This window comes from Podarcis cretensis, assembly GCF_951804945.1.
Source record: "Podarcis cretensis genome assembly, chromosome: 8".
NCBI lineage: Eukaryota > Metazoa > Chordata > Lepidosauria > Squamata > Lacertidae > Podarcis > Podarcis cretensis.
In genome coordinates, this window is record NC_137177.1 from 4,129,516 (window position 1) to 4,153,336 (window position 23,821).

The following is a 23,821-nucleotide window of genomic DNA, read 5'->3' on the forward strand; positions in this document are numbered from 1 at the left end:
AGACAGGAGTGCCTGGCGTTCTCTGGTCCATGGGGTCATGAAGAGTCGGACACGACTAAACGACTAAACGACAACAACAACAACAAAATGTATGAAGTCATAACAGAACACCCCTGAGCATGTCCAGAGTGACTCCAGCTTTGCCCCAGACGCGTCTGACTTCAGCCAGCTCTGGCTGCCAGGCTGTCACAGTCTTGCCTTTGCGCACAGAAGGTAGGGAGGCTGTGAGCGAAATTTATTAATTATTCTTAATATCCCACTTTCCCCTCCAGATCGGGGATCAAGGCAGCTTACACAAATTAAAACCGCTCAGATAAAATATAAGGAGCTAAAATTGTATAAAAGACCATCATTTAAAAGTCATTAAACTCTAATAGAATTGAAACAATATTTGAAAATAGATGTATTTGAATACAGATAGTAAAAGCAGCAGAGCGCGATGTAAACGTCCTTTCCTTAAAAAGCAAACAGATCCCTAAGGCCTATCAGAACAAAGTGGTCTTCAGTAGGGCTGGGCGATATCTGGTTTTCAGCATCATCATATATCACCAGCTAAACATTGTGATATACTGATATGTTGTGAAGTCTGAAATAAGGATGAAGCTATGTAGAGGCATTGGCTGGCTTCATGGTTTTCCCCACATTGTAATTGTTGCACACACACACACAAACACACACACACCATGATTTGCAATATATCGCCAGAACAAAAATTATGAAACCGTTATCAGAATGCGGCAGCTAGACTGGTGACTGGAAGCAGCTGCCGAGACCACATAACACCAGTCTTGAAAGACCTACATTGGCTCCCAGTACGTTTCTGAGCACAATTCAAAATGTTGGTGCTGACCTTTCAAGCCCTAAACGGCCTCGGTCCAGTATACCTGAAGGAACGTCTCCACCCCCATCGTTCTGCCCGGACATTGAGATCCAGCGCCGGGGGGCTTCTGGCGGTTCCCTCGCTACGAGAAGCCAAGTTACAGGGAACCAGGCAGAGGGCCTTCTCAGTGGTGGCACCCGCCCTGTGGAACGCCCTCCCATTAGATGTCAAAGAGAAGAACAACTACCAGACTTTTAGAAGACATCTGAAGGCAGCCCTTTTTAGGGAAGCTTTTAATGTTTGATGCATTACTGTATTTTAATATTTTGTTGGAAGCCGCCCAGAGTGGCTGGGGAAGCCCAGCCAGATGGGCAGGGTATTAATAATAATAATAATAATAATAATAATAATAATAATAATAATAATAACAATAATTACAATATGGACTTCAAACTGGTTGATATATCCATATATCTTCACCTGCCAATGGAAGGACAGCAAGGAGGGGTCCAGTCTGGCTTCACTAATAAGGGAGTTCCAAAATTGTCTGGCAGCAGCCACTATCCCGCTATCCCACCAAGTGTCCATTTGAGGGCATTTCTTTGGTCGGTCTGTGTGATGTACAGTGGTGCCCCGCAAGACGAATGCCTCGCAAGACGGAAAACCCGCTAGACGAAAGGGTTTTCCGTTTTGGAGGCGCTTCGCAAAACAAATTTCCCTATGGGCTTGCTTCGCAAGACGAAAATGTCTTGCAAGTTTTTTCGACTTTTTTTTACTCCCCCCCCCTTTTTCTAAACCGCTGAGCCGCTTATCTGCTTATCCGCTAAGCTGATAAACCGCTAAAAGCCGCTAAGCCGCTAATAGCGCTAATCCGCTAAGCCGTCAATGGGCTTGCTTCACAAGACGAAAAAACCGCTAGACGAAGAGAATCGCGGAACGGATTCTTTTCGTCTTGCGAGGCACCACTGTACTTTGCATCCCTCTGGAGGGGATCCTGCTTCTCACTCCTGCTCTCTTTCTCTACGCCGCACAGAGAAGTTCTCGGCCGAGCAGAAATCTCCTCCCTTGTCAAGACCCAGGAGCTGGGCCTGCTGCTGTCCCCCGAGACCCAGCTGAGCCTGGAAGAGGACCTCATCGCTGCTGTGAAGGTAAACAGTGAATCGCAAAAGGGTGATGGGGAAGCAGCTTTCCGCCGCGGCTGTGCTGTGCCTGGGGGTCCAGGACCGGTCCAGGACCGGTCCAGAATCCAAAGGTTCTGCTAGGAGTCAGTCCCACAGGGCCAAGGACAGGCAAGGACAGGTGCAGGATCTAGCATACAGCAATGTTGCTCCCGCAACCTGGGGCAGGGTCCGACAGCCTTTTATCTCTGTTGGGGTAACGGCCGGTCCTGATCCCCCAGCGACTCGCCTCCCTGTTTCGTCCAGAGGCGAGCACTCCTCCTGCGAGTACTCAGGTCTCTGCTTCTCTCAGACCTCAGTCTCTGCAGCTCAGGAGACGTCGGTGGGATACTAGACCCAGGGGCCGCCTCAGCCTCCACTGACCCAACCAGTGGTGGAGCAGCTGTAAGTGATGGCCCAGCTGGAGGCAACGAGATCATCCCCGCGTCTGGAGCCAGGGCAGGCTCAGGCCCCTGTCTCGGCCCAGCTGGTGTTTGCTGCAGGGGAACCTGTGCAGACTGGGATTATTCAGGATCAGGCCCCAGGCTTGGTTCAGATGATGCCTGAGGCAAAGGATCCAGTGCAGACTGAGCCTCCTCTGGTTCCGAGTCTGAGTCCCAGGCCATCACAGCAGCTAATGAGGACATAAGAAGTCCCTCCCGCAGGAGTCAGGGACGGCCACCAAGCTAAATGGGTTTAATAATAATAATAATAATAATAATAATAATTTATTATTTGTACCCCGCCCATCTGGCTGGGTCTCCCCAGCCACTCTGGGCGGCTTCCATAAAAACCAAAAATACACTAAAATATCACAGATTAAAAACTTCCCTAAACAGGGCTGCCTTAAGATGTCTTCTGAATGTCAGGTAGTTATTTATTGCTTTGACATCTGATGGGAGGGCGTTCCACAGGGCAGGCGCCACGACCGAGAAGGCTCTCTGCCTGGTTCCCTGTAGCTTTGCTTCTCGCAATGAGGGAACCGCCAGAAGGCCCTCGGCACTGGACCTCAGCGTCCGGGCAGAACGATGGAGGTGGAGACGCTCCTTCAGGTATACTGGGCCGAGGCCGTTTAGGGCTTTAAAGGTCAACACCAGCACTTTGAATTGTGCTCGGAAACGTACTGGGAGCCAATGTAGGTCTTTCAAGACCGGTGTTATGTGGTCTCGGCGGCCGCCCCCAGTCACCAGTCTAGTTTAAAAGAGGGACTGGGCAAATTCATGGCAGAGAGGGCTAGTTGGAGACAGCAATGCTTTTCAATGTCAGGGTCTGGGAGGGGAGAGGGGCCTTGCTTGCAGATTTCCCATAATGGGCATGTAGTTGGCCACTGTGAGAACAGGGTGCTGGACCAGAAGGGCCACAGGCCTCATCCTGCAAGGTGGTTATTATGTTTTTAGGGTGGCAGGCATGTAGACAAGCCACCGATTTCGCCCATTCTCTCCCTGGTTTGCACCTTTCCTTGCTTGTTCGTAGGCGAAGATCATGGAGGACATGAGCCAAGAGCTGCAGAAGGAGGAGGAGAGATGGGCACAAGAAGACGCAGGGGACGGCTTCCAGTTCGGCCTGTCTGGCAAAGTCATACTGGTAGGTGGGACGCTTAGCCACCCAAAGGAGCCAGCGGCTTCACCTGTTGGACTTTTGCCTGCATGCTTCACTCTCCCTCTCGCTCTTCCTTCATGTCTGCATGGAGCTTCAGCCATTTACACTAACTGGTCACAGTTTGGCAAGGCGGCAATTTGTTTATTACGGTCCATAGGCAGGATTCTGGATCTATCCCAGCCCTGCCCGGAAATGTCAGGAGTTGACCAGGTGTTCTGCCCCTGAGCCATGTCTCTTCCCGTGGAATTTCCCTTAAAAACCCAGACTGGATTCTCACTCATTCCTGTGACTTCTGACATGGGAGAATCGGAGGCAAACAAACCCGTCTCGGAGATTCGCTGATGTTGCCAAGTGTGGTGCCAGCTAGCCAATTCCTCGCTCTTCTGGTCTCACCTCCTGGAACAATGAACCGTCCGGTGCTTGGAGTGTGTGTGTCCCCAATCCCAAACACTCGCTAGCTGCCCTGTTTCCTTGTGATACTGAGTTCCTGGGTTTGCGTACATGCATGTGTTTTTGTCAGTGTGCATTCTCAGTGTCACCAGGAGAGAAGGGCTGGACCACCTAGAATCATAGGATCGAAGAGTTGCAAGGGACCTCAAGGATCACTTAGTGCAGCCCACTGTGGGATGTGAAACACAAGAGCAGTCAAGTACAACATCCCTAGAGTGGACATAAAAGGGGATGTCTGGACCAGCCAGTCGGAACTTCCTGTTTCTCCTGTCTGGGACAGACTTCCTCTGCATTTGACTAGAGGTGGGCGTGGCCTCACCTGTGCAGGTAACAAAAGCGTAGGACTGGCTGCCATCTCTCTCTCTGACTACTTTCATTGAAGAAGCAATATCTGCTTAGCCTAAGATGCCCTCAAGAGGACAAAGGGACTGTCTCCTTATGGGATAGTTTCCAGGTGTACATTACTTTTCTAAGCTAAGTCTGCCTTCTGGGATCCAGTTGTGAACAGAATGTGAGTGAGTAAACCCTTTTTATACTTTTGTAGAAGACTGTATTGTGTCTTATCTTTTTATGAGGGACTAGGGAGCCAGCGTGGTGTAGTGGTTAAGAGCAGTGGACTCGTAATCTGGTGAACCGGGTTCGCTTCCCCGCTCTTCCACATGTAGCTGCTGGGTGACCTTGGGCTAGTCACACTTCTCTGAAGTCTCTCAGCGCCACTCACCTCACAGAGTGTTTGTTGTGGGGGAGGAAGGGAAAGGAGAATGTTAGCCGCTTTGAGACTCCTGAAGGGGAGTGAAAGGCGGGATATCAAATCCAAACCCTTCTAAATGGGGAATTACCTTTAAAATTTATTTAGAGGCTCTAGCGACCCTGAGCAAACACATCCGCTGTGCAAAGTTTAAAAAGGGGGGATGTTACTCTGCTAAATTGTAGAACTTGTTAACACAAGTTGGAAAGGATATAATCAAACAATATAGCCTCTCCTGCGTCCCTGAACATTCCCACACCCACTGCAAAGCAGGAATCACAGCTGAAGAGTCCCTGGCGGGTGACCACCCAACCGCTGCTTAAAAACCTCCAAACCTTCCGAAGTGATCCATTCCACAGTCAAACGCCTTTTACCACCAGAAAGTTCTTCATGACATTTAGTTGGCACCTCCATTTGAATCCATTGGTTCAGGTTCTGCCCAATGGAGTAGCAGAATACGAGCTCGCACAGCCCTTCAGATATTTGAAGACAGCTGTCCATCTACTCTTCTCCATGCTGAACATACCCAGCTCCCAAGGCTCAGCTTCCAGACCTTTGATCATGTTGCTTGCCCTCTTCTGCACACCTTCCAGCTTGTTTGTACCCTTCTTAAACCGGGAACTGGGCACGGGACTCCAGTACTTCCTCTTACGAAAGACTTCATCCCTTCCTACTCTTTCCTGTTCCTTCCCTGCTTCATCTTTCCCTGAGATGTTCCCTCTCCTGGGACTGAAGGGTGGCCGAATGGGAGTCATAGAATCATAGAATCATAGAGTTGGAAGAGACCACAAGGGCCATCGAGTCCAACCCCCTGCCAAGCAGGAAACACCATCAGAGCACTCCTGACATATGGTTGTCAAGCCTCTGCTTAAAGACCTCCAAAGAAGGAGACTCCACCACACTCCTTGGCAGCAAATTCCACTGTCAAACAGCTCTTACTGTCAGGAAGTTCTTCCTAATGTTTAGGTGGAATCTTCTTTCTTGTAGTTTGGAGCCATTGCTCCGTGTCCGCTTCTCTGGAGCAGCAGAAAACAACCTTTCTCCCTCCTCTATGTGACATCCTTTTATATATTTGAACATGGCTATCATATCACCCCTTAACCTCCTTTGGGACTGGGCAGGGTGCATAGCTGTCAACTTTCAGATTTGAAAATAAGGGATCAGCAGCCTCACCCGTCCCAGGGACAGTCTACGGGATATTTTAACAATCCGGGATAGACTTCCGGTTGGCCGCACAACTAATGGCGGACGGGAACTCTTTCAGATGAAAGAGCCCCAGCGCTTTGAAGTTTGGGGTGACTGCGAAGCGTCGCAAACCCCCCCAAAAACCTCAGATCGAGCGTTCTGAGGACCTGGTGTTCTGGTGGGTACCCTTTGCGATATATACTATATATATATACAGGATATCTAACAATCCGGGATAGCAGCGGGAAACCACTGGAATAAGGGAATTTCCCCTCAAAAAAAGGGAAGCTTGACAGCTATGGCAGGGTGGTTCTCCAAAGGTACCCATCTCTTGATTTTATCACAGGCCTTTTCTCCCTCTCTACAGGTGCTAAAGGCTCACGTAGACAAAGCCCCCCAGATCACAGAAGATTTTGGAAGGAGGATGGCACACTGCTGCCTGAGCTGCTTGGCTGACTTCTTGCAGAGGTAATTCCCTTCTGAAGGAAAGGCGAGGGGGACCCCAGGAAAAGAGAACCTAGCTCTTCTTTTCGCTGCGGGTTCGGTGGGGAAGGAGCGCGTGGTCTAGAGCATTGATAGAAGCCTTGCTTTTAATAATAATAATAATAATAATAATAATAATAATAATAATAAATTTCACTGTATTTTTCGCTCTATAAGATGCACCAAACCATAAGACGGAGCTAGTTTTTGGAGGAGGAAAATGAGGAAAAAAATATTCTGAATACCAGAAGCCAGAACAGCAAGAGGGATCTGGCTTCCGGGATAGCCTCTTGTTGTTCTGGCTTCCGGGATAGCCGTGCGAAGCCTCTTCAGGGCAGCGGGATGATGGCTCCCCCAAGAGCCGCGCTTCCTTTAGAGATCGCGCGGAGCATGTGTGTGACTCTTGGGGGCTTTTCCCGAGGAGTTAGAAGGGCAGCCCTTCTCTTTGGGGAAAAGCCCCCAAGAGCCACACACACACTCCACGCGGCTCTTTAAAGGGAGCGCTGAGCAGAGCCTCCCGCCTGCATTCGCTCCATAAGACGCACACACATCTCCCCTTACTTTTTAGGAGGGGAAAAGTGTGCCTTATAGATTGAAAAATACGGTATTTATATCCCGCCCTCCCCAGCCGAAGCCGGGCTCAGAGCGGCTAAGAACCATAAAAGTAACACAGCATTCTAAAATCAATTCATTTTAAAATCAATTCAAAATCTAAATAAATTAATGGCAACCATTGGGCTAGAGTTCTGTCAGGATTACCAAAGGAGGGGGGTCAGACTGTGCCTTGGCCAAAGGCCTGGTGGAATTTTAAGATATTCCACCCATTCTGGAAGTTTCGAGCTAATCAAAAATGATCCTGGGTAATTTGACAGCTCGAAATGCAGCAGGTCTCTTACCTCCATGCAGATTCAAGCCTTGTTTACTGCAAACAGCATTTTGGGGTGGGTAAAGGGGATTTTCACAGGAATCTGATGCTGGCAGTGATGGGGTGAGCTCCCGTTGCTTGGTCCCTGCTCCTGCCAACCTAGCAGTTCGAAAGCACGTCAAAGTGCAAGTAGATAAATAGGTACCGCTCTGGCGGGAAGGTAAACGGCATTTCCGTGCACTGCTCTGGTTCGCCAGAAGCGGCTTAGTCCTGCTGGCCACATGACGCGGAAGCTGTACGCCGGCTCCCTCGGCCAATAAAGCGAGATGAGCGCCGCAACCCCAGAGTTGGCCACGACTGGACCTAACAGTCAGGGGTCCCTTTACCTTTTAAATCCCCATCTTAAACCCCCCAAACTACATCACTAATACATCACAGTTACATCATGAAAGGGGAGGTCTGGCGGCAGTAATCTGAGCATCCTGGACCCTGCCCCATGGTTCCCCTTGCCCTCCACCAAACACCCATCAAGTGTAACAAAAGAGATATTTACATTTCCCTTTTCCCCAGCCAAGTTAACTGCACCCTTTTGTCTTCATCTGGGTTTGTTATTTCTGGAATGGCTACCTGTCTGGCACTCAGGTGTCAGGATGCCAGGGATTATCCCTCAGGCAGAGGGGCTGCTGAGGAGCTGAGCTCACATGTCTATATGAATTTCTGAAGTTTTCCCAGTGAGCCAGTACAGAGATACATTTAACAGTGAATTCTTACATTTGGTATCGTGCAGCAGAGGCCCTTTGAATGTTGTTGTTGTTTAGTCGTTTAGTCGTGTCCAACTCTTCGTGACCCCATGGACCAGAGAACGCCAGGCACTCCTGTCCTCCACTGCCCCCCGCAGCTTGGTCAGACTCATGCTGGTAACCTCGAAAACACTATCCAACCATCTCGTCCTCTGTTGTCCCCTTCTCCTTGTGCCCTCCATCTTTCCCAACATCAGGGTCTTCTCCAGGGAGTCTTCTCTTCTCATGAGGTGGCCAAAGTACTGGAGCCTCAGCTTCACAATCTGTCCTTCCAGTGAGCACTCAGGGCTGATTTCCTTCAGAATGGAGAGGTTTGATCTTCTTGCAGTCCATGGGACTCTCAAGAGTCTCCTCCAGCACCATAATTCAAAAGCATCAATTCTTCGGCGATCAGCCTTCTTTATGGTCCAGCTCTCACTTCCATTCATCCCTTTGAATAGATAGATAGAATTAAACTGATGGGGTGTTTTGTGGGGACAAATCACAAAAGTGATTGTGCTGATCTTGGTAGTGGGCTGCACGTGCATGATATCTGCTAGAGGGGCAACCCCCCCCCCAACCTATACATACATTCCTGCAACACAAGGCAACATAACCTGGTCCTTCCCTCTCTCTTTTTTCCATTGCAGCAATCCTGCAAGGTAGGCCAGCCTGAGTCTTGCAGTCTCTGCCACTTGCAAGACAGCAGGCATGATGCAGAAGGCTGCGGCAGCAGCAAAGCATGTTGTTGCACAGGGCCAAGGAATAAGCTGCACAGGGGAGGGTTGCAAAAAAAACCCCTTGTTTTCCCGCCGGCCTGGGGAGGGGGGGAATCGTCCAAGGAAACCAAAGCCTGCCCTTAATTTCTCTCATCGCAACCGTTTTCCGCCAGCAGGAGGCGGCTGGGGTGGGGTAGCGGGTTTAGGAACACCCCCCGGACAGTGGCAGCAGAATGGCATGCCGTTTCCATTTCAAACTGGCCGCCGAGGACCAGGGTCATCCCGGGGTATAAATAGCCGCTCCGTAAGGAAATGCCAGGAAGATGGAGCCAGAGGACAAAGCTCCCCCCCCCCCGCTGCCCCCGGTGGAGTCAGCCAGGGATGGAAAGTCAAAGCTATTCTTAGCAGGTCTGCTTCCTGATGCGCCTGTTTCAGAAAGCTGGGTGTGTGTTGTTGTTTGTCTGAATGGGATGTCCGTGTCCTCTGGGGACGCGAAAACCCAAGGAAGACCAGAGGTTCACTGCGGGGCTGCTACCCCGGTTAACAGTGGGGTGATGGGGGCTTGGAAGAGCCACCTACTGGTTTTAGCAGCACCTAGTGAGCTTCCTGGCCGTGGCGGGATTCGAACCCTGATCTCCCAGGTCCGACCACTCTGGCCACGACAGATGGTTGCGGGAAGATGAGTCATGGCGGGTGCCTTTGAGCAGGACTTCTTTGCGCCACTTGAATTTCCCTCTGCCTTTTCTCTCCCTCTTTGCGCCCCCCCCCCCCAGTTTTCAGAGGAAGGTCGAAAGGTTCCACGAGGGGCAGATTGAGACCCCCCTCATTGCCGATGCCTTAATGGACCGGACCATCATGCTCATCAACCACTGCCCACCATTTAGGTAAGAGATGGACTCTCATTCTTTTTCCTTTCTCCCCCTGTGATGAGGCTGCATTTTAATATTTTAATATTTCAATATTTTAATGTTGTATTTTAATCTTGTTTTTAAGTTGTATTCATTCAACTTGTTTTTATTATTGCTTGTTAGCCGCCCTGAGCCAGGCCTTGGCTGGGGAGGGCGGGGTATAAATAAAAATTATTATTATTATTATTATTATTATTATTATTATTATTTCCCGTTTAAGCCTTGAGTGCCAGGGAAAAACCAGAGCAGGTGAAAGTTCAACCCCTTCTCCTCTGGCCCCCACAATCGTTGCAAACTCTCCTGTGTGTCCCACTCCATGTCCCAACCTAATGTCTATCGGCCTGAACTTGTATCCTCTCCACTTGCACAACGACATTGAAAAGCTTACCCCCACTTTCACTTCACCTATTTGGGTTGTATTGGGTACTCATTCATTTTTACAGGACCGCTTCTCCTGGTCTGCCCCGCAGAGGACCTTAAGGTCCATGAATCACCATAGTTTAGAGGTCCTGGGTCCTTAGATTATCCTCCACCGGGGCCGGGGCCTTCTCAGTAATGGCTCCGACCTGGTGGAATGCTCTGTCCCATGACACCAGGGCCCTGCAGGATTTCACTTCCTTCCGCTGGGCCTGTAAGACAGAGCTATTCCGCCTGGCTTTCAACCTGAACTTAGCCTGATCTTTTATTCCCCTTCCTTCCCTCCCCCTCCCCTTTTTATGAAGATCACTCGCTCTGGGATCCCACAGCTAATTCTCCCCTGGTCTCCTCGCCGGCCCAAATAGGACTAATTTAGCCAGCTAGCCCTGGTGATCACCTAATGTTTATTGGATGGATTTCCCCGCTAAATTGATTTTTGAATTCTGAATTTATTGTTATTCACGTTTTATACTGTATTTTATGCTGTTTTTGTTGCATCGATTAAGTTTTAAATTTGTTGTTAGCCGCCCTGAGCCCGGTTTTTGAACTGGGAAGGGCAGGGTATAAATAAAAATTTATTATTATTATTTTCTCGGATCTGAGAGCTTTGCTCCTTTTGCGGCAATCCAATCCTACCCACTGAACTGAAGCTCGGTCAAGCAAAATCTCTCTCTGATTTTCCACACGGTTCTCCGCCTGTGCCTCCTCTCCATGGCGAGAATGTACCGTATTTTTCGCTTCATAAGACACACTTTTTTCCTCCTAAAAAGTAAGGGGAAATGTTTGTGCGTCTTATGGAGCGAATGTGTGGTCCCTGGAGCTGAATTGCCCAGGGGCAAAAAGCAGATCATGCTTTCTTTTTTTTGAAAGAGGGAAGTGGGTGTTGAAACAAAGCCACTGATCGTTTGCCGATCAGGGAGAGAGATAAGGGACGCTAGAGATAAAGGAGGCTGCCTGGAAGGGGGGAGGTAAAGACAGCAAACTTGCAAGGAGAGGAGACAGGAAGACTAAAGCAATGAGGAGAGAAATTAGAAGAAAAGGAGGAGCAAAAAACTGCTCCAGCTAAGGAAAAGACACTAAGGCAAACAAGAGGGAAGGGGGTGTTGAAAGGAAACAGCTGATCAGTAAGGGATCGGGAGGGAAATAAGGGTCACCCCAAATTCACCATCAGATCACATAGCATGTTCATGGCTACCAAACAAAATCACGCACCCTCTGTTTCGTGGGGCCGCAATGATGCAAAAACATGGTTGCAAAGCACGGATCCACATGGATTCTCAAGATTTTTGCACTGGGCTACCCCAAACTCACCGTCAAATCACGTCTGTGGCCACAGCATGAACCACAAAAATCATACATCCACTGTTTCGTTCAGAATATTTTTTTTCTTGTTTTCCTCCTCTAAAAACTAGGTGCGTCTTATGGCCAGGTGAGTCTTATGGAGCAAAAAATACGGTAGGCCCCGTGTGCTGCCCCCCTGACCAGAATCTCTTCCGCAGGGATTACGTGGAGCGCTTGGCGAGGTTTGGCCACCCCGAGAGCGAGGCAGTGAGGTGCCAGGCCGACGCCTCCCTTGACAGAGTGACTCAACTGTGCAGCAGGGTCTTGGCTGACCACCTCTTTCAAAACCTCAAGGTATTGATTTTGGAGAAGACCTCCCCAGAGGGACGTTAGTGGGAGCAGACTGCGGGAGGGAGAAATCAGTGGCCTCATCCAACATGATCTTGGGGTGGGTGAGGAATATCGGGGGGAAACTAACGCATAGTTAAACTGTGGAACTCACTGCTGCAGGAAGCAGTGGTTTCCCCCACCAAAGACGGCTTTATTTATTTCTTATAAATTTTAATTAGTTTTTTAACATATCATTTTCAACAGTAATTAAACATACTTTTATATCTTATACAATTCTTTTTTGAATTCCAACATCTGAAAATTTTCCATTCTATTCACTTAATTTATGTTTCTTACTTTCACTATTACATTTAGCTCATAACTGATATTACTATTCTTTCACTAATTTGCAATGCTTCATACATTTCTCCTTACACAGCTTCTTGTAGTCCTACTAGTGTAATTTGTTGATTACAGTTGCTCTTCAAATAGTTCGTATATTTCTTCCAATCTTCTGTGAATCTCTGGTCCCGCAGGTTTCGAATCCTTCCTGGCATTTTATCCAATTCTGCGTAGCCCATTAATTTTATCTGCCATTCTTCTTTCGTCGGAATTTCTTCTTGCTTCCATTTCTGGGCTAACAATACTCTTGCCGCTGTTGTTGCATATAAAAACAATTTAACGTCTTGTCTATTAATGTCCTGACCTATAATACCAAGTAAAAATGCTTCTGGTTTTTTTTTTTAAAAAATGTATATTTCAACATCTTTTTCATCTCATTATATATCATTTCCCAGAAGTTTTTGACTTTCTTACATTCCCACCACATATGGTAAAACGTTCCTTCTTTTTCTTTACATTTCCAACATTTATTATTTGTCTTATGCATTCTAGCTAATTTCACGGGTGTAATATACCATCTATACATCATTTTTGCTGCGAGAAGCCAAGTTACAGGGAACCAGGCAGAGGGCCTTCTCGGTAGTGGCACCCGCCCTGTGGAATGCCCTCCCACCAGATGTCAAAGAGAAAAATAACTACCAAACTTTTAGAAGACAATATGAAGGCACCCTGTTTAGGGAAGCTTTTAATGTTTAATAGGTTATTATATTTTAGTGTTTTGTTGGAAGCCGCCCAGAGTGGCTGGGGAAACCCAGCCAGATGGGCAAGGTATAATTAAATCATCATCATCATCATCATGTTCTCTTTCAAGGCATTACAAGCTGTAAATTTTATTCTTTCGTTCCACAACCTCTCCCAATCGTTTCTCATTCCTCCTCCTTCTCTCCTCTGCCCCATACAGCCCCACTTCCAAAAGCTGATGAAACGGAAGTGGCTCAGCAATTCGGAGGCTTTCTCCACCATCATGGGCACCCTGGAAGAACACGCCCGGAAGCTGAGGAAGATGAAGCTGGAGCCGTACCAGGTGAATGGCCTTCCAGGACGGCAAATGGCCCTGCCCCCAAGCCATTGCTGCTGTGATAAGAATTTTAAGGTCTTCGATTGTAATGGTTCTAGGGGTTGCTCGTGCGTAAAATCGGCGCCACACCTGGCTGGGCTGCCTGAGTGAACCCTGTCTGTCTGGACAGCCACTCACCCATGGCTGTCTCAATCGCTGGCAGAATCTGTCAGTGGGCGTTTCTTGAACTTCTTCCAGCAAAGAAGCTCTTTGACGCCTAGTCTCTGCCTACTCTCCCTGCGCGGTAGCCTTCTGCGCAGGGAGGGTGTGGGCAGCGGAGGACCCGTGCTCTCCCCACTGGTCCCCGGCGAGGAGTCATGGGACCGCCTCGCCGATTCCCCCATCTGCCCCCCTTCTCCACTGGTGCTACGCTGATTTCCTTCCCCAGAAGATGGGCTGCTTCTCTCCCTCCTGGGACGCTCTCCAGAATCCCTCTGGAGCCCTCTCTCTCCCTCTGGCTCCGATGGCAGTTCCCTGACATCAATATATAATACAGTGGTGCCTCGCAAGACGAAATTAATCCGTTCCGTGAGGCTCTTCGTATAGCGGTTTTTTCGTCTTGCGAAGCAAGCCCATTGACAGCTTAGCGGATTAGCGCTATTAGCGGTTTAGCGGCTTTTAGCGATCAGCTGTTAAGCGGCTTATCAGTGGATCAGCTGATAAGCGGCTTAGGGAAAGGGGGGGGGAAGGGGGGGGAAAGGGGAAAAAACCTGCAGGAACTCGCAAGACATTTTCGTCTTGCGAAGCAAGCCCATAGGGAAATTCGTTTTGCGAAGTGCCTCCAAAACGGAAAACCCTTTCGTCTAGCGGGTTTTCCGTCTTGCGGGGCACCACTGTAAATGTTCATAAATGTTGAACATTTCAACCAAATGTTCACCAAGCATGTTGGTACATTTACCGGCACAGGAAGACCAACCTGAAACCATTCTGACTCCCAAACTGACCAAATGTTTGGCTATTTCTGCACATTCCATTACCTTCTATCGCCATTCTTCTGCTGTTGGTATTTGCTGTTGTTTCTGGACCAGTATATTATTTATACTTTTCAGATATACGCATTTCACTGGTTTCGCAATCATTTTGACATTTCAAAACTGGACTTCCTTCCCCCTCTTTCTGTGGTTCCTTAAATTTATTTTTAATACCTTCTGCATATTCAAATTCACTTACTGATTTATTTATCTTCTTTAAATAGATACTCTTATGCAGGTTATTACAGTTATCCTACCAGTGCTTTTATCTGTTTAGAGTTTATCTGTAAATGTTCCGTAAACCATTTCCACTCTTTTATAAAAAGTTTGTTCTCTTGATTTCTTATCCTTCCGGTAAGTTTTGCCATTTCTGCATACAGTGGTACCTCTGGTTACATACTTAATTCGCTCCGGAGGTCCATTCTTAACCTGAAACTGTTCTTAACCTGAAGCACCACTTTAGCTAATGGGGCCTCCCGCTGCCGCCGCCGCACAATTTCTGTTCTCATCCTGAAGCAAAGTTCTTAACCCGAGGTATTATTTCTGGGTTAGCGGAGTCTGTAACCTGAAGCATATGTAACCCGAGGTACCACTGTATTCCATAAGTTTTTGTATCCATTCTACCTCCTTTGCTGGGACTTCCTCTTCTGTCCATTTTTTGGGCGAGTACTGTTCTTGCCTCTGTAGCTGCATACGTGAATATGTTTCTGTGCAATTTAGGCAGCTGTTTCCCTGTCTTTCGCCAGATGTTGCTGAAGGATGTGCACCGCCGGGTGCTCATCGAGTACGTCCGGCCCCTGATGCGAGTGCGGTTTGTCTGCACCACCTCCAAGATGAGGACCAAGATGGCAAACAAGCTGCGACGCGAAGCCAAACAGCTGGAGGAGTTCTTCATCCAGCTGGTGAGGACTATAGCTGTCAACCGTCCCTTATTTGGCAGGGAACTCCCTTATCCCAGCGCCGTGTCCCGCTGCTGTCCCGGATTGATGATGTCCCTTAAATTTCCCGGGTTTAAAGGAAGCAGCTCCTCTCCCTCCCTCTCTGCCGGCCAGGGAGGAGGGAGGCTCCAACTGTTTTGCTTGGCTGCGTTGCTCACCCAATAAGGAGTCTAAGAACGACTGGGGGGTGGAGCTTGCATGCCTTGTGCCGATCAAATCAGCCGCGTTGCCTGGGGACTCGCCTTTGCTCAGCGCTTCCCAGCGGAGAGGTGATGGTGGTTTTCCTTGCTGCATCCCCTTTGCCGGGTTGCTGCGCTGTGGGAACCACCGCTTGAGGCTTCTTTTGGGTGCTGACTGGGCTTTCTGCCTTTGGCTCAGAGGGGCTCAGAAGTTGAACATACCTGTGCTCTGAAAATTCCGTATTTTGGCTGCTGATCCCTTATTTTCGAGGCTGCTGGTCCCTTATTTTCAAATCTGTAAGTTGACAGGTATGGTGAGGACCGGGGGGATGGGGTGAGGTGTGGGCCCCCCTGCCACCAAAGCGGGAATGTGGGGCCCCTGTACCTGCCTCTAGCCCAGGGGTAAAAACCAATAGAAAAAAGACAGTCACGGAACTGAAAAATTTGCACAAAGCAAATGAAATATCATGAAAATCCCTGAAATGAGAAGTAACCAACTAGAAATATTATCTTGTTGAAATAATAATAAAAATCAAAAAGCTTAAGGAAAAAATTGGAGAAACCTAAAATAGAACAAAGCCTTAATGGGATGCCGGCTACAAACCTCGTTTCACTATACTATTCAGTTTCCCCAGAAGGAAATAGGAAATCATAAACTTTAAATGACCAAAATTCAAAAATTCAAAATTTTAGGTTTTTCTAATTTTCCCCTTAAGCATGACTAAGCAGCTTCTGGCGAACCAGAGCAGTGCACGGAAATGCCGTTTACCTTCCTGCCGGAGCGGTACCTATTTATCTACTTGCACTTTGACGTGCTTTTGAGCTGCTAGGTTGGCAGGAGCAGGGACAGAGCAACGGGAGCTCACACCGTCGTGGGGATTCGAACCGCCAACCTTCTAATTGGCAAGCCCCAGGCTCTGTGGTTTAACTCACAGCGCCAGACGAGGCCTTATCTCACTTGTCTGACCAGTTCAGCAGTGGGATCCTCCATTAGATTTTAACCCTTGCTTGGTCCGGGACCCCCAGAGATTAGCAGGGCATCCTGCAGACTGATATCCCATCACCAGCAATTCACAACAGTGTGATAAAATGCCAGAATTATATTTTTTTTTGGTGGTGGGAACGTTCTCTGAACCTTTGGGAACACGTAATTTCCAAGTTGTTTTTTCACCTACTGCTAAAACGCCTTGCATTCTTCTACTAAAGCGAAAGTCCTGTTGAATAGTCGGATTTCATCAGGGACTCGCACAGGGGTGCCGAAAACTGAGCTTTCTTCTGTGTCCTTTACCTCCAGTCAAACCCAGCGCCAAGGCATTGTTTACCAGAGTTGTTTTCCTTGTTGTTCTACGAGGAGGAGCCGTGGTAGTAATTATATCCCCTTCTCTGAGAATCATTCAAGGCAGCTTGCTACAAAAATAGAAGCAGTGTTTTGTTTTGTTTTTCTAAAAAAGGTGCAATCAAAAACAAAAGCAGTAAAAATAGCAGGCCCTCAAAGGGCCGTAGCTCAGTTGGCAGAGTCTATTCTGCATGCAGGAGGTCCCAGATTATTAATTATTATTATTATTATTATTATTATTATTATTATTATTTACCGTATTTTTTGCCCCATAGGGCGCACCGGCCCATAGGGCGCACCTAGTTTTTTGGGGGGGAAATAAAGGGGGGAAATCCCCCCCAGGCGTGGGGCTGGGGCGGGGGAAGCCCGAGCTTCCCCTGACCCCAGCCCCCAGAACAGGCTGCTATCTGCAAGCCTAGGGAGCCCGGCGGGAAGTCGCGCCGGTCTCCCCAGGCTTGAGGATATCTGCCCAAAGTCGCGCAGCTCTCCCCTGGCTTGCGGATAGCTTCCTGAAGCCTGGAGAGCGAGAGGGGTCGGTGCACACCGACCCCTCTCGCTCTCCAGGCTTCAGCAAAAGCCTGCATTCGCCCCATAGGACGCACACACATTTCCCCTTCATTTTTGGAGGGGGAAAAGTGCGTCCTATAGGGCGAAAAATACGGTATATCCTGCCTTCCCCGGGAAAAGCCAGGCTCAGAGCGGCTAACAACAAGTCAAAATAGCACAGTGTATATAAAATCACAGTCAATTAATTAAAATACATTATAAAATCAATTCAGAATCAAATTAATGGCAACCTTTGGGCTAGAGTTCTATGAGGATTACAGAAGGAGGGGGTCAGACTGTGCCTTAGCCTGGTGGAACAGCTCTGTCTTGCAGGCCCTAGTCTCTTGGGCCAGAGCGTTCCACCAGATCGGGGCCATGGCCGAAAAGGCCCTGGCTCTGGTTGAGGCCAGCCTAACCTCCCTGTGGCCCGGGATCTCCAATATGTTTTTATTTGAAGACCATAAGGTCCTCCGTGGGACATACCGAAGGAGGCGGTCCCGTAGGTACGAGGGTCCTAGGCCGTATAGGGCTTTAAAGGTTAAAACCAGCACCTTAAACCTGATCCTGTACTCCACTGGGAGCCAGTGCAGCTGGTATAGCACCGGCTGAATGTGATCCCATGGCAAGGGATCCCATCCCCGACAGCATCGCCAGGAACCCTGCCTGAAGCCCTGGCTGCCAGCCCAGACCAGCTTGAGTTAGATGGACCCAGTGGTCTGACTCAGTATAAAGCAGAGGTATTAAGCAGAGGTTGAATGGCCATCTGTCATGGATGCTTTAGCTGAGATTCCTGCATTGCAAGGGGCTGGAGTAGATGACTCTTGGTGCCCCTTCCAATTCTACAATTCCATGGCAGCAGATTCCTTTGTTCCTGAAACTTAAAACCAGCAGTCACATTCACAAAGTGTCACGGCGGTTGTCAGGACCGGGTCAGCATTAAATCACATGGAGTAAGCCAACTCTTTATTTATCCTGGTCGGCTCAGGAGCACAGCAACTCTTCTCGGAAGGTCTTGGCCCTTTGAGGCAGTTGTGAAGGCTAAAGATCCACGTCTTCCCACAGCTCCAAGTCTCCTCCTCCACCGAGTCCTTCCCCAGCAATCTGAGACTATGCCAATGTGTCTGTACCTGCCCTCTCTCTTCATACCTCTTTGGGCCCTGGGAGACCAGAGGGGAGGGGAGCCTGTCGCAGCAGGAGGGGGAGACTCCCTGGCTTTTTCCCCCACTCTGCCTCTTGACCCCACTGCTCTCCAGCCTCCTCTCCTGCCTCTGAGTCTGGACTGCTCTCCGCCACAGCCTCTTCCTTTTTTTTTTTTTTTAAATAATATTTATTCAAAATTTTAAAGGTTACAAAAAGAAAAAAGAGAAAAAAGAAAAAGAAAAAAGACAGAAAAAATACAATCAATTAAAAAAAAGAACAAATCGAACCTTTACATAGCTTTCTTTCCTTTACTTATTTCCTTGACCTCCTCACACCTCCCATTTTTGTATTCTAATTCAAATTGTTATTTCAGCAAATCCTTCCAACCTTGTTTTTATCTTAATAATTTGTCTTAATATACTATAATTTTACATTCTCTCTTTCACCAACTCATTTTTACTTAATCCTTTGTATCATTTCTACTAAAACCACGTAATTTTCTTTTCCCAACATCTTTCTAACAATCCTTAATTTTACAATATTTTTGAAGATAAACTTTAAATTTCTTCCAATCTTCTTCCACCGACTCTTCTCCTTGGTCCTGGATTCTGCCAGTCATCTCAGCCAGTTCCATGTACTCCATCACCTTCATTCCGCCACAGCCTCTTCCTGCTCACCAAACCCTGCTTTCCTTTCAGCTTCCAGCATCTTCTCCTCCCAGTCTGCTCCTCCTTCTCCCTGTGACCACATCCCACCACCCCTAGCTCTGAGCTTTCTTCCCTTGGGGTTTCCCCACAATCCTCTGCACCCGGCCAGTCATGACCCAAAGGCAACTTGAAATCAGCCGAATTGCTGATGGTAGAATGATTGACATTAAAAGCCGGTCGGAAGAAAAACGTTTTCGGTGGTGCTCTACGAACAGCTCTGAAAGTTCTTCCTGGTGTTTAGCTTGAATCTCCTTTCTTGTAACTGGAAGCCACGGGTTCGAGTCCTGCCCTTGAGAGCACAATGTGGCAGCCATCTTTAAATATCTGAAAGGTTGTCACATGGAGCAAGCTTGGGTTGGACTGGATGACCCCCGGGTCCCTTCCAGCTATGATTCTATGAAAAAGATGGATGGCTGAGGGTGCAAAGATTATCATCTTCTCTCCCTGAAGCTGAGTTAAAGGCGTCACCCAATATACCCCGGAAAGGTCAGGAAGGACGTGCTATTGTAGGTGCCAGTACAGAGGAGGTGTACAAGGGGATGTTGGACCAAACAAAATAAGATCAAATCTTTATTATCGCGGTTCATGACAACACAATGTAAAGCGAAACAAAATTTGTTGTTGTTGTTTAGTCGTGTCCGCCTCTTCGTGACCCCCTGGACCAGAGCACGCCAGGCCCTCCTGTCTTCCACTGCCTCCTGCAGTTTGGTCAAACTCATGCTGGTAGCTTTGAGTCCCACCATCTCGTCCTCTGTCGTCCCCTTCTCCTTGTGCCCTCCATCTTTCCCAACATCAGGGTCTTTTCCAGGGAGTCTTCTCTTCTGGAGAAGAGGAGGTTAAGGGGTGATATGATAGCCATGTTCAAATATATAAAAGGATGTCACATAGAGGAGGGAGAAAGGTTGTTTTCTGCTGCTCCAGAGAAGCGGACACGGAGCAATGGATCCAAACTACAAGAAAGAAGATTCCACCTAAACATTAGGAAGAACTTCCTGACAGTAAGAGCTGTTTGACAGTGGAATTTGCTGCCAAGGAGTGTGGTGGAGTCTCCTTCTTTGGAGGTCTTTAAGCAGAGGCTTGACAACCATATGTCAGGAGTGCTCTGATGGTGTTTCCTGCTTGGCAGGGGGTTGGACTCGATGGCCCTTGTGGTCTCTCTTCCAACTCTATGATTCTATGATTCTCCTGAGGTGGCCAAAGTCTTGGAGCCTCAGCTTCAGGATCTGTCCTTCCAGGGAGCACTCAGGGCTGATTTCCTTCAGAATGGAGAGGTTGAATCTTCTTGCAGTCCATGGAACTCTCAAGAGTCTCCTCCAGCACCACAATTCAAAAGCATCCATTCTTCGGCGACCAGCCTTCTTTATGGAAACAAAATTATAGAAGCATAAAACACAATAGGGGATGCTGGGTGTGGTTTGCCAGCTGCTGAGAGCCAGTGATGGCGGTGTGGTTAGGGCCTGGGTTCAAATCCTCCACTCGAGCACGAGGCTCACTGGGTGTGACCCATAGCAGGGAGTTCCAGAGGTCAGTTCTGATTTTATTTTGTTTTTCTCCCCAAAAAAGTCATTTCCTGGTGTTTGTTTTGCAGAGGCAGTTCATAAACTCTCCTGTCTCCTCGAGTCGGAAGGGGTTATCTATAATTAACTCCCGTCCCTACTTTAAGGCTGCTGCTGTCCCTCGCTTGACCGTCTCCTGTCTCCCTCCCCTTCCGCACAGGAATCCACCTCATCCTGGCTGGACAAGGTTGTTCCACACCTGGCAGAGATCATCGAGCTGGAAAACATTGCTGCCATTCAACTGCAAGTGGGCTTCCTCGCAAGAGATTTCCCCGATGTGCAGTGAGTTCCCAACCCTTCTTTAATTGCAGGGGAGGGTTGTTGTACCCATAAACATTTGTAGCAGAACATTTCCCAGATCTGAAGGCTAGAAAAAAAAAAACCAAACAGGCAGCATCTCGTGAAAATGTAACATGGACAGCAGAACTTAACAAGAGGTTGTCTGGGTTTGCCGAGTGCATAGGAAGACATTGACCCAGGACACGCCGGCTGCAAAAATAAATAAATGGTGAATTGCATGCCAGGAATCATTAGGAAATGAATTGAAAATATCAGTCCCGAAATCATAAATGCCGTTAATGCAAATCTACGGTGCAATGTGTGCAGTTTTGGTTGCAAAGGGCCACCAAAATGATTGAGGGCATGGAGAAAGGTTGCAGCCTTTGGGACTTAGAGAAGAGGCGACATGATAGAAGCTTATAATCAATCAATCAATCTTTATTATGAAGGCGCCCTAAAGATGCTAAAGCAAAGATTATGGGGTAATACACACAGTGACTTGCAGTCTAAATCACATGCAGTCTGTAGTCCGCTGGCAATAGGAGTACAATATGGGCATGTCTTTAAGTTAACATCTTACATAAAACCAGTACCAAATTATCGAAGGTTATTCACCAAAGCCAGACTAAACTTCCTTCTGCAGTGTTGGATAGCAGGTTGAGAGGAGCTCCCTACCAGGATAGACTTTGCTCGTGTGCTCAAGACATCGATTCCATAAAACATATTTTGCTGCACTGTGCGAAATACGAGCAAGCCAGGGCTGAACTGATAAAATTACCCTTGCTGGTACCTTTCCCGGGAAAATCAGAGGCTCACTATGTCAGGTTCCTATTGGAAGACCGGACAAACGCTAGAACATTAGCAGCGGCAAAGTTTTTATCGGTGGTTGCAAGAAGCTTATAAAAACGAGAAAGAGAGGACAGAGAAAAGTTTTTCTCCTCCTCTCATAATTCTAGAACTCGTAGAACATTCAAGGGAGCTTGGACGCTGGAAGAATCAGGGCAGTAAAAGAAAGTCCTCCTCCGTGCAGCGCAGTGTTAAACTGCGGAACTCCCTGCCACAGGAGGCAGGGATGGCCACCAACTTGGATGGCTTTAAAAGAGGGATGGACAAATTCGTGGAGGAGGAGAGGGCTGTCGAAGGCTACTAGCCATGAGGCCTTTGCTAATAATAATAATAATAATAATAATAATAATAATAATACTTTATTATTTATACCCCGCCCATCTGGCTGAGTTTCCCCAGCCACTCTGGGCGGCTCCCAATCAAGTGTTAAAAACAGTACAGTGTTAAATTTTAAAAACCTCCCTGAACAGGGCTGCCTTCAGGTTCTTTTAAAGATGGCATATCTGCTTATTTCCTTCACATCTGAAGGGAGGGTGTTCCACAGGGTGGGCGCCACCACCGAGAAGGCCCTCTGTCTGGTTCCCTGTAACCTCACTTCTAGCAATGAGGGAACCGCCAGAAGGCCCTTGGCACTGGACCTCAGTGTCCGGGCAGAACGATGGGGGTAGAGACGCTCCTTCAGCTTATTCCTCTGTCTTTGTGATGCTACTTCAGAACAGTTCCTTTTCTGCGTTCTGAGTGGCAGCAGCTTCTGTGGAGCCACAAGGCTGTCGGCAGGGGCCACCCAGGCCTCACCCAAGTCCTTGCCTGACCTCCTGATCCCACGCGAATGGGCCCCTGGCCACACCAGGCAGCCTTGCTCCGTGCGAAAGAAGCACGAGCTTAGAGCTCAGTTATCCATCAAGTTGCGATCTCCCATCGGGAGAGGAAAAGGCCCATCAGGTGGGGATGTGCGCAACCTGAGGCCGTGGCTCCCGGCCAGCGAGGAAACTTCTCAGGCCCTGAATCAGGATGCGCCAGACCTTGACCTCTTCCCTGCGGAGAAGCAAAGCCAGCGGCTCAGGGCCACAGCGGGGTCAGCGGCCGCTCAGCGCCTTTTCCCGTGCCGTGACTGGAGGTTCTGGCGCAGATCGGGCAGCCGGGTCGCATCTTTTGAGGGTGCAAGAAGAGGAGACAAGGGAAGCATGCTTAGGTGGGACTTCCTTAGAGGAGGGAAAACAGCTCCCCTGGGGGAACTGGCTGCTCAGGGAGGATGCCTGTCCTTGCGCCAGTTCTGAGAGGGAGCTAGATAAAGTTTCTCAGCACTGCGGAAAAGGGTTGGGCTCTGTGGTCGGTTGACCCTGTGGCCGTGTGGCTCTAATCTCCACAGAGGTCCTCTCTCTCTCTCTCTGCCTCTGGCATCCTCTGCCTCTTTCCTGAACGGGGCTGAACATTGGGAGGTTCAGGACAGATAAAGTCTTTCTTGACGCAGTTAAACTGCGGAACTCCCTGCCACAGTTGGCAGCAGTGGCCGCCGACTTGGAGGGCTTTATTTTTATTTTTTTTCCCCAAAAAATTATTCATTTTATAGCACAGTTAAACAACACAAACAGAAAAACAAACAGTACAAACAAATTCTTGTCTTATCCTTATATTTTTTAAACATTGCTAGGTGAGCTTCCCCAAGTCCCCACATGTGATTTTCATTTTACCTCACCTTTAGCAGTTTACAGATATCATAATTTCTAGCCATTTTTTATCACACTCACTTTTACCATAAAAATCTTCACATTTTATCACTTACAAATAATACTATTTTAAAATACACTATCTTCTACTTCTAACCCTACAACCTATATCCACTTCCAGAGCTATTCTAAGATTTAAATATTAACATATTCTTTCAAGTATTCTTTAAACTTCTTCCAATCTTCTTCCACCGTCTCTTCTCTTTGGTCTCGGAGTCTCCCGGTCAGTTCGGCAAGTTCCATATAATCCACTGACTTGGAGGGCTTTAAATCTGTCTCCACGGTCAGAGGGAGCAATGCTTCTGAACACCAGTTGCTGTGGAAGGGAGAGAGCTCTTGTGGTCGGATCCTGCTTGCTGGTCTACCAGTGAGGCATCTGCTTGGCCTCTCTGTTGA

The 23,821-nt window shown here is 48.2% G+C and overlaps 1 protein-coding gene across 2 annotated transcripts in view; it reads left to right on the plus strand.

Annotated features, from left to right (window-relative positions):
* EXOC3L2 (exocyst complex component 3 like 2) overlaps nt 1-23,821 on the plus strand; it is a 55,438-nt gene that overhangs the window by 26,651 nt on the left and 4,966 nt on the right. For both annotated transcript variants that reach the window (XM_079985363.1, XM_079985364.1), the window contains exons 4-11: nt 1,854-1,968; nt 3,451-3,561; nt 6,327-6,427; nt 9,579-9,689; nt 11,630-11,765; nt 13,045-13,167; nt 14,918-15,073; nt 20,734-20,855. In XM_079985363.1, the coding sequence (XP_079841489.1) occupies nt 1,854-1,968; nt 3,451-3,561; nt 6,327-6,427; nt 9,579-9,689; nt 11,630-11,765; nt 13,045-13,167; nt 14,918-15,073; nt 20,734-20,855 (975 nt within the window). The remainder of the gene's footprint in view (nt 1-1,853; nt 1,969-3,450; nt 3,562-6,326; nt 6,428-9,578; nt 9,690-11,629; nt 11,766-13,044; nt 13,168-14,917; nt 15,074-20,733; nt 20,856-23,821) is intronic.